General features: G+C 36.7%; 1 protein-coding gene, 1 non-coding gene and 1 pseudogene across 2 annotated transcripts; 2 read left to right on the top strand and 1 right to left on the bottom strand.

The window, feature by feature from the left end:
• Positions 1 to 602: 602 nt before the first annotated feature.
• LOC110862241 lies at positions 603 to 1,690 on the bottom strand (annotated as a pseudogene).
• Positions 1,691 to 2,224: 534 nt separating this feature from the next.
• Positions 2,225 to 2,385, top strand: LOC118433450. The gene has a single exon (XR_004833378.1). It is a non-coding gene; the product is annotated as a U1 spliceosomal RNA (small nuclear RNA).
• Positions 2,386 to 5,566: 3,181 nt separating this feature from the next.
• Positions 5,567 to 7,765, top strand: LOC110862258. Its single transcript, XM_022111438.1, has 2 exons — positions 5,567 to 6,311; positions 6,411 to 7,765. Exons 1-2 carry the CDS (start codon positions 5,681 to 5,683, stop codon positions 6,917 to 6,919), a joined length of 1,140 nt encoding a protein of 379 aa, XP_021967130.1. The 5' UTR covers positions 5,567 to 5,680; the 3' UTR covers positions 6,920 to 7,765.
• Positions 7,766 to 16,982: the final 9,217 nt, after the last annotated feature.

The following is a 16,982-nucleotide window of genomic DNA, read 5'->3' as shown; positions in this document are numbered from 1 at the left end:
TTCAGTGGCCGACCTCTCCCACTGGCAACCGGATGGTCATGCGCTCGTCACAAATATCGTCACAACGTGACGAAAAGTGAATTTTACACGGAAATTCCTCCAGTTTGTTTAACAAGTCATGTGTTGTGGTCATTTTGGTATAGGTGTCGACCCTCAACTCGTTGGACACCTCGGTATGGTCCCTTGTGAGACGATTATTAATCGTAGTAGACAAAACTTACCATTTGAGAAGTCAGAATTTGAAAATGTGTCGATTTTTAATATTTTCTATGCAGACAGACACAACACTAAAGTTACACAGTAGCAGCTAATCAGCCAATCATTAATATTTAGTCGTGAACTTATCTCGCCAATGGAGTATAATATCTAAAAATTATTCTTCAAATCCAATCCACCTTCTTGTTAGGATGATAGTGTCATTTGTAACAATGACACTTCTACTTCGTCACATTCATTGTTGTGTGTCGCATGAAATATCAGAGCTGGGAAAATTATACAAGTTTTAAAAATACAAAACGAAAAATAATGTCCTTCCTTAATTAAGCAGCACAAAAGGTTGGTTTTAAACGTACAAATGTCGTGAAAACAAAAAAATAACTGTGGCATAATTTATTGCAATAAGCTACCAACACAAAAACTTTAATTAATTTCAAGTCTTGTGATAATAATAAACGGGGCCCTAATACAAGGTTATCGATCTATTATGGGATATTTACTATATAAAATTGAGTTTGGACACTTTGTGTCATTTAATTAAACATAAGAAAAATTTATTATATATAGTAAAAGGCAAAAAAACAGGAAACTTAACCACGATACCAACAAATTAACCATACAGTACAGCAGGATTTAGTATAGATGAGGTACCGTCGTAAACAAAAATAGCCATCAATCGTCAACTGTAAAGGAGTAAAGTAAAACATTAGATGAGACTTAGAAAAAACTTTGAGTCAGTTATTTGACTTGGATCAATTACTTTGAATTTCAATACAGTCCTCCTCGAAGAAATGGGTCTCCAAGTACTTCATCGTCCTAAATTTAAAAAAAAAACATATTTATTAGTATTAGTCCATGGATCATATCATTCATTACTATGTAAATGTCCCGCTAACTTACCCAAAAGTTCTGAACCGTTTCACTTTAAAAACGGGAAGCAGATCCGCATTGCAAATAGCAAACTGTTTGTTTTTTGGATCATACAACTGCTTCTCCTTAATGATGCTCCACATCTTCTTGACCACTTCGTGACGAGCCATGTTCTCTTCCCCCATGACCTTAGCCAACTGGGGACTCAATCTACACTTCTTAATGAATCTTCTCTTCCCTTTTGCAGTAGGCTTCTTCTTCTTCTTGGGTTCTTCCTCAGAATCATCATCATCGTCAGATGCCTTCTTCCCCCTCTTTTGCTTTGGCGTGTCTTCCTCCTCAGATTCAGATTCAGCTTTTGTTTTACGCCGTCTCCTGCGCCGTTTTGCTTGTCCAAAATTTCCAAGACCAAGTTCTCAATTTGTTTTCTCTTTTCAGATAAATCTTCATCAAGTTTGGTTTCCAACTCTTGTCGTACCATCCTTGTAGTGATGGTGTTGAGATCAGCAGTTTCCTCAATTGTGCAATGGTAGCCATGTTTTTTACTGTTGTAGTAGAATATGAAACAGTTAGACAGAACCGGAATTTGTGGGATGAAGATTGTTTAAGGTGCAATTATTTTAAAGGAAATTATTTGTAAATGCTTGGCTTTTACTCAGTAAGGATAACAAAAAATTACTATATTTAACCCCCACGTTGGTCCGACTATCCAAAGTTGTAACGACTACAATCAAAACAGCAAAAATATGAAAAATATTTATGTTTTTTGTTTTTGTAAAGTTTTTTAGAGTTGCAAAAAGCAAACGTGCTGGGATTTTAACCGCGCGCTAGAAGGTGGAGGCGATCCTGCTTGTGCCACGTAAACTCGATTTTTTATCTCACAATCCCATTAGACATCGTAAACCCAACTTTCATGTAATTTGAATAAGTAGCTGAAATTAATTTATTATAAATTTTAACAATTACAAATACAAACACAAACTGCAAAGCAAGGAAGGGCTTGGATTCCCGCACTTGTCGAGAAACTTTTCCCAGTGGGGAGAGGTACGAGAGAGTGTGTGAGATGCAGCAAAACTGGACATACGTGGTGGACACAGGGCATAAAATACCTGGTCTCCTGGAGGACAAAATGCGATTAAACCTTATCTAGCGCTGGGTATAAGCACGATCCACAGGGTGCTTGCCCCAGACTAAGACCCACCATTGCACTTCGGAGCGGTGAACGCGACTATCATTCGGAGGTAATTTGGGTGCGACAATGTCTTCCATTGGGGCATGCCCTCCTCTTCTCATGCCCCTACTGGAAACAATCAAAAGACATTAAACTTTACTTGTAAATAATTCGAATACTATCTGCAATTCATGACGTGATATTTATGGGTTTTAATTTTTAAATGTTTTGTAAATCTATCTTGTATATTTTAAACACATCGGTCAACGACACTGCAGTTATTTGCCCACCTCTGTAAAATATGAATGACTCAAATTGTGTCGTGTTGCATTAAAAAAAAGAAAATCCCGTTAAGGACTTTACTACACAGTATTTATTTCCTTACTTCATTGTTATGATAACAATTATTTTGAAAAATTCAACATATTGAAAATATGTTGAATACAACGATGAATGATACAAGGATATGAAATTCAACATATTGGAGTCAGAATTCGAGGCAGTGGTCAAATTTTCGTCCAAAATAAACTTATAAATTTTTTCCAGACATATGAAACGAAATTTGGACGGGTTTGAGACAAAACTCAAAATTTCCTTGACACCAAAATTTCTTCAAAAAAAGAATATTTCTTCGGTATTTTGTGGAAAACTCGATGGTGAAAAGTGGATTTTTTTCACTATTTTTCTCCTAAAATTTTGGAGTTTTCCCTATACCGACCAATGTTCTTCGTGTTTTTCGTCAAAAACTCGAATATTGGAAACTGGTGGAAAATTTTAATTGGTTGCTATCAGGTATAATTATGAAATCAATATCGTACCGAAGGGAAATTTTATTTAAATATTAGTAGCCCGTAAGAGGTTAATTATCCTATGCCATGGTGGATCTCTCTTATTTCATTAGCTTGTTTCAGAAAATGACTAATACTTTTTAAACTATTTACATTCAAATCGGATAGAAAAATTACAAAATCATTTTTACTTGACGGAAGACATTTGGCAAGCTTATTGCTTAGAATTTTACGGATTAGATCATAATTTGGGCATACACAAATAAAGTGATACAAATCCTCAACTGCAGAAGTACATAAACTACAAATTATGTCAGCATCATTTTTATAAATAACATTAATTCCGTTTAAAGTTACAGTTTTGATCGTAAATCTCGGGTACATGGCTCTTAATTGAATCCATAATTTAACTAAATTCCAATTAATATTATTATTTAAAAAATTTTCTACTTTGACATGTAGTTTAATATATTTAAAATGTCCTAAAGAGTTTGAACATTTCATTTTAGTTATATCATCCTCCACTATTTTATTGCGAATCTTATCAACTATTTTATTTTTATTGTGCTTTAAATTATTAATGGTTTCTAAATTTACATTATGAAGATCAAAGCTAAAAAGTGAATCACATTCATATTTCTTCAGAAAATTTATCAGATCACGGTACCAGTTATTTTTCATTTTCTTTTTAGTATATGTACTTGTTTTTATCAAATTATTAAGAACTTGTCTAATCCTAAGTGCACTGCCTTCCGGGCGTTGCAGTGTTTTCAGTACGAAGCTCATTGCATTCTTAATTATGCTTAATTGTCTTGGGTAGCACCCTGTTTCAAGTCTCAAAAACCAGAGAGGTAGATAATTAGGCAGATAGAATAACTTTCTAAGAAATTTTGCTTGGAACATAATCAATATTTACCCCACATTGTGATAAATCTTCCCCACAATGTGTTACATCCTCACTGTCTAGTGTTAAGTCTACACATTGTGGGGAAGATTTATCACAATGTGGGGAAGATTTATCTCAATGTGGGGTAAATATTATCACAATTTGGTTAAGTCATATATGCACTCCGTTTGGTGATGATTCAATTAAATTCAATACCATTTTGCTAAGAGTGTGGTCCTACCTTAAAAACCAGACATACGAAGAACCAGTCCCACACGACCGTGGTTCTCTGACTCGCCGATTTCAGAAGACTTGGAAAAATATTTCCAAAACTGTTTTGAAACATCTCCCAGAAATTTTCCGGAAAAAAACTCAGAACATGCAAGCATCGTCTGGAGGAGGAAGAAAATACTAATGTATTGTATACTGAAAAGATTTTGTCAACAATTTTTTTTTCTTGTGAGAATTGCAATAGTTTGAAAGTGTACTTATGGGGGGTCAGATAATTTTTTCACACCATGTATGCAGATATGTATGTATCTCCTGCCCTTTGTAGTGACAAAACAAAAATTATTGTTATTCATATACCTGTTGGCAATGAAGAGATGTATGTGTGGGTATATAGAAAAACCTGGCTCAATAAGTTTGTGCTGGTTTACCGAAAAACTTAAATTGTTGCATTATATAAACTATCCAATTAATGATTGCTTAATGAATAATTACTTAGTAAAAATGATTATGCGTTAAAAACATGTTGGGGGTGATTATGATAAAGAAAATCCGACCAGTTGATAACAATTCCGATAATTCTAAGCCAAGTTGAACCTTATCTGGAATTTGATCATCGGCACGTTTTATACATATGTATGTATCTCTCTTTTGTGCTTCATATTACTTCGACCATGTATTACCTTACCGATCCTGACTAATGGAACAGTTGGAACTTTGTGAAATTGTTAATGCTATGTCTAAATTCTGAAACATTTCTAGGACGTCACAAGATTGTCATAACGATGTCAAGAAATTAAAAGTTATGGTGATATCAGTCGGTTTATGTAGAATTATGCTACGGAAGGTTACAAGCGTAACAAAGTAGCTCATATTATTTTCAAGGTCAACCTAAATAATTTGCTGGATCATACATATGCACGGATGGAAATGTGTGTAATGAAATTTATAATCTCATAATTAATAATAATTATAATAGGTAATATGGTAAAGAAGTCATTATAACTAATAATATTTAAATCACATAATGATAGCTACATATAGGTATTTTATTCGCTCCTTTATGCAGGCCACGTCAGGCAAAACTTTCTTGTCTTGCATGTCTTGCAGATTGGTGACAAGTGTTTTTAAATCAATTGGATCCAATTATAATTTTAAACAAATTTGAGGCATGCAAAATTATGAATCGACTTGAAGAATATCGTTTAACTGAGAATCGGTTAACTGATTAAAACGCCGAGGATGCGTTTTCCACGGTTTAAGTCAGAGGTACAAAATAGGCGTATTGCATCTAAAGGGAAAGATAAGGCCGGAGTTCGGGAAGGGCTCTGATATTGGTGTATCAAGACGTAGAAATTTGGCAGGATAAAGTTAAATTACATAATTCCTCTACTATAGAAAAGTACACCCTGATTCGGGCGCCATTAATCTGTACTTCATTAATTTGTATTTTGTGCCCTAACTTTTATCTTTTAACTTCTCAGCGAAAAGGCTTGGTGCAGCTTGCTAGGTTCTACGTGCATGGAGTCGGTAAAACTTGAGCACCTGGGGGATCACGTAAAATCCAAGCACACCTGCCGAGAATGCGAGTCTTCGAAACCGACAACTTTTCAAATCTTGCAAAGCCTTCCATCACCCATGGAGATGACTTGTTTGCTCCGTGGATACAAAGTTATAATTTGGGAGCCAATTTTCATCGTCTTTAAATCTCGCCAGTCCATTCTTGCCGTAACGATGAAGCTGTTCAAACCAAAGGATGGTGTGGACCGTAATAGGGTAAAAATTGGATGGAAAATTTTGCAGGTTTGTGGAACCGAGGAGCGCCATTCAGGTCTAAGCTTTTCGGTAGTTCGGTCCCCATCCGAAGAAAATCCGGGGACTTTTCATACCCCAGAAATAAAATGGAAAGGGCACAGTGTCGTGCAGGGTTGGAAATTAACCGATGATGAGCCAAACATCAGCAGCGACAACTGGATGGAAACACCGCTCTCGTCTTTAATTCCGGTTGCAAATCGAAATAAAACAGCGATCAACGAGAAATCCGTGATTCTACTTTTGAAGGTAAAGTTCCAAAGGGTAGATGACGTTTATTCAAATATGGAACGCGAACTCCCACTGATTGCCAGCGATTATCGGGACATATTGTTAAAAGGTGAGTTATTTCGTAAACCTTACGTAGATTACCTTATGAACGAAATTCTCAAACCCAAGTTCGATTATAGGCACGTTACAGAAAACTATGTCTTTTCAGGCTCTTTTGAGTTTCCAAAATTTTCACAAGTTTCTTGCGACATTTGCAAAGCGGTTCCAATAAAAGGGAGTAGGTTCAAGTGCACAGTTTGCAACAATTTCGATTTGTGTGAGTCTTGCGCCAGGAAGGGGTTGCACTCCGAGCATGACATGATTCGAATGATGTTTCCTATACCCACTAATGGAGAGGAGTATGCAGAGTACCTGCTGGAAACTAGCGAGAGGGTTGAATCAGAGGGCGTCGTATCGCATCCCTTAGTATGCGAAACTTGCAACGTTTTCCCATCCAAAGGGTCAATTTTTCTCTGCCTCGTGTGCAGCTTGCATATCTGTGGAGATTGTGAAGCGAATGGAATTCATAATTGGCATTGGATGCTCAGGGTGACCCAAGTGTTAAATGAGGATCGGAGACAGTATATTCAAAAGGCTAGTGTCGCCATGAGGGAGATGATTAAGGAGAGGTTCGAGCCCCCCAAAATATTGCATATTCTTTGTTCCCTAAATAGGTAAAGGCGTAACTCCAAATTGGCAATGTTCTGTTTGTCGGACCACGTTAAGTAAATGAAAAAAAAACTGGTTCAGTGTTAAGTTTGAGTTTTGAGTTTTTTGAACCCATTAATATTTTAAGTAGTTTGGATTGAGTTTTGAGGATGCACAAATATCTTCATATGTATATTTTGTCGATCAGGCCTCACGTAATTTCTAGTATAATTCTATGCATATATGTAGTTTACTTGGATCTACATTTGTCTACTTGGTGCATGCCTTGCAATTAATTTAGGAACATGTAGTTGACTTTGTTCAGTAAACTAATAAACTATGTATAAGTATGTTTAGAAAATTGAATAACTTAATTTTGAAATTTACTTAGTACTATAATTGGAACACGTGTTGGTTATCATTATAAATTCACTATTTTAAACTGACTTGAATTTCCACCAAGGAAAGGAAAGGAATCACAAACTTTTGAGATTTCATTTATATAAAAATATGTGATCGTGATTATTGCGTGCAGATATTTTTATCATATACAAGATAATCTTGAGTCACAAAAGAATTCGATGTGTTAACCAGATCGTATTGTCATGATTAGAAGTGATGGCTCATTACTTAGGTTCATGTATGCATGCGATCAAATATTACATACTGTGTGTCATTATTCATATGTATGTATTCCGGTTACAATTTGAGACTACGTGCGCCAACAACAAACTTGGTTGCACGGAGCGGTATTTTCTGTCAGATGCGAGAGATCATATTGCCACTTGCAAGTTCAGGTGTTTAGGTTCGTGAGAAATTGTGATGAATGATTTTATGTTATGTGTATTTGTGATTATAAATAAACGAACAAGTTAATATTTGTGGCAATAAAACGATTATTCATTTATTTACACTTTTTGGCATACACATACTTCATGCATGTGATATTTATTATTATGTTTATTATTAATTTTGAGGCAAATTGATACGTGCTTAATTAATATCTCCGTTCCTTCTCAATTGAGGTAACGTGAGATTATTTAAAACACGCGTGTGCATAACAGCGTTTGCATTAGCACGCAGAATTTTTTGGACTCCTTTGGCGGTGGACCGTGACCGTTTATATACCGAAGGTCGGACGCAAAAGCACGCTGCTTACGTGACCTGAGTCGCAGTTATTTCGGTCTTTCCGAGAATTGACCGTCTCGTAACTAATATGCATGCATGTATCTTTCTTTCTCTCTGCTTTTCATGAACAAAGTTGCTGTTTTTACATTGCATGCATTTTGTGGGTGAAACATAGTGAGAGTGTGAGACGGCTGCATAGCGAATCGAGTAACTTTTCTCGTGCTATCCAGTGTATACACACATATGCATTACATATCATTACATATGCATTTCCTGACTACCTGCTCTCATGCAATTTAGTTTTTACGTACGTTTAAACGCAGTCTCAATTTCCTCACACAATTATGCATCCTCTTTATGTACATGTTTCTAAACATCAGATAAGAATTTTGTTTAATGAGGATTTGACATGAATGTTTTATAAATATTTGTGTTCAAATGTTTACCTTCGCGAGAAAAATTGGTGCGGCCTGATCGACTCTACGTGTTCGGAGTCGGTAAAATTTGAGCAGCTGTGGGATCATGTGATCTCCAACCCGAAGCACGCTTTTCAACAGTATGAGTCGTCGATCCCGATAACATTTCAAATACTTGAAAGCCTCCAATCACACCCAGAGATGATTTGCATGCTTCGGGGATATAAAGTTATTATTTGGGAACCGATCTTTATCGCTGATAAGTCTCGCCAATTCATTCTAGCTGTCAGGATGAAACTGTTCAAACCGAGGGATGGCGTTGATCGGAATATTTTAAAAGTTGGATGGAAAATTTGTCAGATTTGTGGGACGGCGGAGCGGAACAATAACGAGGCAAATGAGCTGCTTGTAAGTTTTTCGGTGGCAGAATTCCCATCCGAAGATAATCGATTGACTACTCTTCGCCCAGAAATAAAATGGAAAGGTTCTGCCGTAGTTCAGGGATGGAAATTAACGGATGAGCCAAATTTCAACATTGATAGGTGGATGGAAACATCGCTCTCTTCGTTACTTACTGACCCATATATGGCGGTAGCAATGCGGTTACCGAGAAATCATTCGTTTTACTTTTAAACGTAGCGTTTCATGGAAAACCAGCCCTGGATTTAGAAAGGGGATTGGAAGTTGCACTTAAATATGTACATGTGTTCACTGATTTTGTGGAACTGACAAAGACACTGGGAACATGTGAACTTATCCCCTAGATAGTTTAAGCCAGCTTTGTGTACACTATTACGAAGCAATTTGGTACAAATCAAATTGATACATGATTTGTGAAGTCTTTATGACGTACGGTGTAAATTTGTAAAGCTCTATGATATGCACGGCAGGCCAATCTAGGGAAAACTTATTTTTAATCGCGCGAGATCAAAATGTTTTTGCCAAAATGTGCGTTGTCAAAGCCAGCTTTGACTTCAATTATCTAAAACAATACATTCGGTAAATTTATAATTTTATGGTACTAGTTGAATTTGCCAAGCTTAAATTTTAACCGGATTTCGCTGACATTTTCTATAAGTTGGAATCACTACTTACAGATTCTGAAGTATAATTTCCGGTAAGAACACCCCTGTCGTAAATACCACCCTGGGAGGCGTCGTAGTTACCAGCGGCCTCTCCACACCTATAGATTCAAACATAGGCCCTAATTTTTCTTATGCCTGTATTTCAGCAAGGTATAAAACTTCGTAACTTGAATACCATCTTATATTAGAAAAAAACTATTCTATAAACGCCTGCTCACCTTCCACACTGGCTATATTGGATATCCTAATGAACATTATTGAACCAGACGCCTCTGCAAGATATATTTATTAATTAACCTGACAAACGTAGGGGGCACTGTCATGCTTCATTAATGCAAATACAGAGAAATATCAATGGGACTGATGTGTTACCCCACAAGTGTAGCCTTGCGCAATCCATGGACAAATTATGGGTTGTTTTATGGTGGTAAATCACGCATTATGAGGATCTCATTTTTTTAATTTTACACAGTTAGGGGTGATGTGAGACTGAACTGTACATAAATGCAAAATCTTACTCATTAATTTCAGTCTCATATCACGCCTAACCCCGAAAAATTAAAAAAATCTGAGATCCTCATAATGCGCAATTTAACACCATAAAACCACCCATAATTTGTCCATGGATTGCGCCAGGCTAAACTTGTTGGATAGTAATTTATTTAGAATAGCATCATGTCGGATTAGTTTACTGATACTTACTTGTTGTCATACCAATATGGCGGGTCGTGGGGGTGACTGGTGTCCAAATGTATGGACGTCCTGGCCAAAGGTTGCATCAGGTAGCCATGGGGTTCCACAAAGCCAAGGGCTAAGGCGAAAACGACAGAAATTGCGACAGGCTTAATTTTTGTAGTTTTTCCGTCAATAAAAATAATTTATTCTCTTTGCTTATGATATGGTACGGAATTTTTGATACGAATGATGTTGTATTGATGCCAGGTAGTTTTAAGTGGTTATTATCTGTAAAATTAGATATTTCAGTCATCCATCATGTTGTTTGTTGAAATGATGTGATGCAAGTTTATTTTTCTTAGGTAGGGGCTGTAGTCAGGAAAAAAACACCTATCCTAAAAAAATTCCCGCTAAACACCATTTTCTCAACTTGGATTCATATTCTATTATCAGAACCTCTTGAGCCAACCTGATAACCAGCAAACTCCGCACCAAATTTTAATTCGATTGCATGCTTTTCAAAAATCCCTGTGGGTTATGTTGTCCCTGCTCATGACAATTTTTTAAATTCAAATCACGCTAAATCCTAAGAAGAACTCCTTCTAAATTTCCTTCCGTATTAAATATTTCATTAGAGGTAATTCAGTGGCTACCTTCATACTAAATATCAGTGTTTCAACACTATTTTGAAATTTTTACATATAATACCCCCACCAACCTATCTAACCAGGATTTGGCAACCACTTAACCAATGATACCCATATTCGAAATTAGCATTACATTTTCCATTTTTTAAATGAACACTAAATTTCAAATCGATTCGATAAGTTCCACGAAAGTTAAGGACGGAACAGACGGACAAAGCGTTCCAATAAGCTCTGATACGCGCTAAAAATTCATTAAAATATTTTTCTTGATAGAATTAGAATCAAATTTATATAATTACGAAACCCAAGGAATTATTGCCAGGACGGTGATGTCAGGAATACAAATATTTTCGCTTGTACGAGTATATACGTAGATACCTCAGTTGTGGTTGGTTTCGAAATTTTTGTCTCATTTCTAGTCTCACCTAAGCACTCTTTCCTTGAGTTCAGTTGATAAGTACATCGATGCTGACCTGCCCAACTCATCTGTACAGCCGGGACAATCTTACACTATCAGATTCACGATTACTCCAAATGATGTTTTGGCTGGTAGTACGCTTCCCATTAGGGCGACAATATCAGATGTAGCAACAGGACGTGTAGAGATTTGTGCACAATATCTTCATCAATATTCTGTAGTAAACACATACCTGCCGCGTATCCTGGTTCCGACACTACGATTAGCTTTGAAATTCCAAAATATGTACCCAATGACTTGTTTTAATTAGTCATAAATTTCTAATCAATGCCTTTTATAAATTTAAATTTGTAACGACTAAAATATTTCCTAAAAAAATTAGTTCTCAAATTGGCAAGCTTCGTAGCCTCGGAGGTGTAACTTATGTGTTACACCGTTCTGCAGCTGCTACTAATGAAACACATGAATAAATACCCAACTGAATTTTGCGTGGATTTTGGCAGTTAAAATTATTATTTACAGATACAATCGTAGCAATTTGTTCATTTGTATTTGTGTACATATATTTTAAATAAATTCGTTTTAATTCGTTTTACAATCCTGATAACCCATCCTCATACCTCTCTAAGTATGTCGGTAAATATGTATTTAATTTGCAAATCCACTCTTGCGATGAGGCATATTATCAGCGGAAGGACAGGGAATTTGTTGTGGTTTTACCCCACCCTGCTTGAACGTATCGTCTAACTCACCTTGAGAGTATTAACTGACGTCTATTGCGGATGGCTCTGCAATAGGTCCAAATGGTGACCTGCGCAGCTGGATGTCTACCCCAATGGGTAGGAATCCTCCTCACATAATACATACATTGCGGATGGCTTATCGCGGTGTATTTTTCCCTGAACGATTTTGAAAGGAATAGTCGAGTACACTACGGCCGACAAAAGGTGCCGTGTATTGTTTTGAAAGATTTATTTACACTGGCTCAAAATAAACTGATAAATACCCTAAATCGAGATTTGTGAAAGACAAAAATGATATGCTTGTGAGAGCTGAAGTTGGTGATTAGCATGCACATGATGTTTAAATATGAATTCGAAAAATTGGAATTTGTAATGTCGAATATTAATATTTTTAAAATCCTATATTCTACATATTTGTTTTTTTACAATTTTAATAAGATCTGTAAATATGATACAGTTTATTATAGTAAGTATTTAAACATTATTAGCTGAAGTAAATTATGTTAGTGTACAAGGGGGTTGCGAAATACGTTCCCAAGAAACGACAAGTTTTTCCTAAATCCCATCACTTACATATATAAGTAAAAAATAATGATAAAAATATACTTGCAATTTTTAGCTCGTATTTCGAAAATGCGATCTTAATTGGTAGCCAAGTTGCAACTACATATACATATGTATGTACTATAGTTGTCCTCCATTATATGTAAAGATATCTCTTTACCACTGAGCACTGGGTAGTTACATAATATCTGTCTTCCTAATTAATTAATTCAAATGACTTGGAGCAGATGGCTTAAATTAAACAGCATTAAATTAAATGTACTGCATAGTAAATACGATATTACTGAATATGTATCTATGTATAACTAAATTTCTCTAAATTATGAATTACTGAAGAGACTAAATAAATACTTGATACCAACATTTCGTTCGGACTATCTTCAAACGTTACAAATATTTGCACCTTATCAACTTGATAATTCCAGTTCCACCGAATAGGTGAGACATGGGGATTCTTATCAATAAAACTTTTGATCATTCCTTCCTCATCTTTTATTTCCTTCCAGACCACATTTTCTAATTTGGAGTTAATGTTGTCAGCATTTTTAAGGAAAATACTTAACTTAACGGTGGCTGGAGTCCTGGCATGATTTGTCTTCTCAAAATCCAGTCGTACCAGCATTTTGTCAACTAGTAGTTGCAGAATCTCCGTAAAATATTGCTTCGGGGTGAAAGTGTGCCCTGGAAGTTTTAAAATAAATTCAACATTTTATCTCTTCAATTTTAGCTGAAGAACCAGTGGGTGCGAACCAACTTACCATAAAACTGGTGAGACACCGTTGCCGTTTTTGCAAATTTTTTTGAATCTACGAGATCCCTACAAAGACCGTATGCCTTATTCAAAATTTCCGTAGCTTTCTCATATCCCAGGACATTGGCACTCTCGTTGTTGGACATTGGCACTCTCGCTAAATGCAAATGTCTCACACGTTGCAATTCCAGCATAGTTTCAATATTAAAATCCTGTTTTAAGGCATTGCCCAATTTTCCTCCAAGTGTAGGGATGTTATCAATTTTCACAAATTCTGCAAATTGTTCAAGTCCTGCAGGTGCAAGAACTGTTATTGATCCGGGTTTATGCAACCCACTACCAATTTTGGCGATCGACTTGTTACTTCCGATTCCAATAGAGGATTGATAGCCTGTCATACGTAGGATATTTTTGATGATTTTGGAAGCTATAACGGCTCCATGAATTAGTCGAACTTCCTGCCTTTCCAAAGGAGCAACTTCTCCTCGCCGTAATTTCTGTAGTCTCTGACGTACATAGGTAGGTGACGGTTTACCGTCCACTTGACCGTTGTACAAAAATGTGTTTTCCCACAGGTCATTGGGGACAATTTGCGGGACTAGGCCCGGAATGTAGACACGGTCGATGTATTTTGTAACCTCGATGTAGGATTCGTCTGGGGAAGAGTATTCGTAAGTTGTTTCCACAGGTAAAGACTTGAGCACCGTTTCTATGGAGAGTCTTATCTGGTAGCTTGCTTCTTTCAATCGGATGTCAAAGTCTGCCGGTTGCTCAATTAATATTAAGTTGGGACAAATCGCAATAGCCTGGCGAGCATAGGGCGTACTGTCTCTGTTAATGCCAAGTTTTTTGGCTTCGTAGCTTACAGCAGTAATCCTGCAATATGTAATAACGAAATTAATAAACCGTTACAACGCATGTAACCAAGGGGTGAAAGAAGTGTGTTAAACGTCAAAGTGAATTTCATGTTATGTTCGAAAATTTGTTAAAATTTACACATCTATCTGACGTGTTTTCAATGTTTGTGTCTCGGATGTGTCAAATTTAACAGCTATTTCCCTCAGGCAAATGCCTTTCCCTTTTCCCGTTTCCTTGGAGGATTTCCCTGGTTTTATTCATACCAGTCAATATCCCAAAGTTTCAACCCGATCGGGTTATTATTGACAAAGTTTAAAATACATACATAACCGGACTCTGCTTATAATGCTTAAATTTCATAAATTATTTTCACAATAAATAATTTTAAAATTCGGCAAAACGCGCTTAATGTATTAAAATTTTACTGTTATTGTTCTATTTAAATAAAACTAGATGGGGGTCAAATAGGTGGTGGGGGTCTATGGTGACGAAATTTAAAAATAGTCGTAGAAGGCTGAAATTTGGCATAGATGTTGCTACTTGCTTCTACTGGATGAATATGATGGAAAATTTGGAAAATTTTCATCTGGGGGGGGACCCTAGTGGGTGACCCATACCGAGTTTTGAAAATCAAATCAAAGTCAAATGAAAGCCAAATTGAGGTAAATATCGGTCCACGGGGGTCACTGAAACCCCTGTTGGGTTATTCTGCACAAATTTTCAAAGTTTTGGTAAGGTAAACCAATTTTGTTTTCAGATCTAATGTAGTACACCACCCTGGCTCGGGCTTAGCAAAGCTGTACTGATAGGTTTTTCTTAAAGTTATGCCAGGGTACATTAAATAAGACCAAAGTAATAAATCACAATAAAAAAAGCTATTGGAGATACTTTATTTATTCATCTCACTGCAGCATTTAAGTCGTAAACGAAGCTAATCCATCGGGACAAATCAATTATTTGTGTCGTTTAACATGCATTTCATTAATACCAAAAGAATGAATGACCACACCCACTTTGGCAGATAAGTATATAGTATAGTGGGGGGGGCGATTTTTTTAAATTGGAAATGTCGCATGAGTTCCCCTATATCCGCCGATACTTTATTGGTGTCGCATGACCTACTTATTTTGGATACCGCGAAATGCGACGTTCGGCACACCCACTTGTGGGTGTGGTTATTTAAAGTTTGAAGTGACCATTGCGCTCCCCTTGATCTCCCGGTAATTTATTGGTGTCGCACTATATACTTATCTTGGATATAGGAAAAAGCGCTGATGACACCACCCACTTGGGGGGGGGTGTGGCGTTTTGAAATCTTAAGTAATTATTGAGCTCCCCTTGGTCTCCCGGTAATTTATTGGTATCGCATGACATGATTTCGGGGATGCCATAAAAAGCGCCGTTGGCACACCCACTGAGAGGGGGAGGGGGTGAAAAAAATAAGTGACTGGAATTAGGGCGGCCTCCCCTGACCTTAAAATATCGACTTAATCCATGATAATAGTATTTTTAAGACAATTGAATTATTATCATTTCTTGACCTTATGACCTTGATTTCAGGTCACACAGGTCAAAATTTTAAATTTTGAAAATATATATTATAGAAAAATGTCCGACCTTTCCAAAACATGTTCAATTTTCAAAATCGGTTAGGAATTGCAAAAATAGTTCCTAGTTGAGTTTCCAATGCTAATAGGCATGGAAGCCATCGGCCAAGTTGTTGAAGAAAAATTAGATAGGAAAAGGCCACGGTTTTGTTATTAGATGGACCAATCTTAAAATACTTAACTCCAAATTTTAAAATTAGTGGTGGATCTTATTGTTGAATCGAAAAATTCTTACTCAAATGCATGAGAGTAAGACAAAAATATCACGCGTCTACTTGCCTCCCATTATTAAGGGGTGAAAGCCCTTTATAAGATCGTTATGTCCGTCTCTCCGTCTGTCTGTCCGTCCGTCTGTCTGTCCGTTGGACCGATAACTTTTGAACGGAACGACATAGAGACTTGAAATTTTGAACGTAAACTCCTAACGTCAAGGGACAGGACGAGTTCGAAGATGGACCCTGTGGGTCACACCCTTCAAGGTCAAAGGTCATGAAATGTCATTCCAAGGGCAATTTTACGGATGGCACGCTTCTTTCACCCCTTGGTTACATGCGTTGTAACGGTTTATTATCTGTACTTTTGCAAATAAAATGCATAATTCCATTACACATCAAATTATCGAGCACGGGATGCTCAAAGTATCTATATTTTTATTCAACTTACTTAAAATTTATACATGTATTAATGAATTAGCATAACATGATCTCAAAATCCTCACATATACGTATACACAGATACAATATTTATTGAGGTACTCTTATCCACAATAAGTACATATATATATTTTCACATGTATCTATTAAAATAAAATTTGGATACAATAACAAAAATTTCCTTTTTCTCAGGTCACCGTGTCCTGAGTGCGCGCCCGTGCCTACACGTGCCCGATTGACCTCAAAGTAAAAACTTAAGCTCCATTAGACGTGTTCAACACATCCACAACAAAATTTTGACGCCGTGACCTTTTTCTCAGGTCACCGTGTCCTGAGTGCGCGCCCGTGCCTACACGTGCCCGGTTGACCTCAAAGTAAAAACTTAAGCTCCATTAGACGTGTTCAACACATCCACAACAAAATTTTGACGCCATGACCTTTTTCTCAGGTCACCGTGTCCTGAGTGCGCGCCCGTGCCTACACGTGCCCGATTGACCTCAAAGTAAAAACTTAAGCTCCATTAGACGTGTTCAACACATCCACAACAA

This window comes from Folsomia candida, unplaced genomic scaffold, assembly GCF_002217175.1.
Source record: "Folsomia candida strain VU population unplaced genomic scaffold, ASM221717v1 Fcan01_Sc052, whole genome shotgun sequence".
Taxonomy (NCBI): Eukaryota; Metazoa; Arthropoda; class Collembola; order Entomobryomorpha; family Isotomidae; genus Folsomia; species Folsomia candida.
Note: the sequence above shows the minus strand (reverse complement) of the source record. Positions and strands in the feature narration are given on the sequence as shown.

Excerpts from the sequence above, each read along its gene's own strand:
- LOC110862258 (XM_022111438.1), top strand. The coding sequence starts at position 5,681 with ATGGAGTCGGTAAAACTTGAGCACCTGGGGGATCACGTAAAATCCAAG. Across the intron at positions 6,312-6,410 it reads TCGGGACATATTGTTAAAAG|GCTCTTTTGAGTTTCCAAAA; the intron begins GTGAGTTATTTC and ends ATGTCTTTTCAG.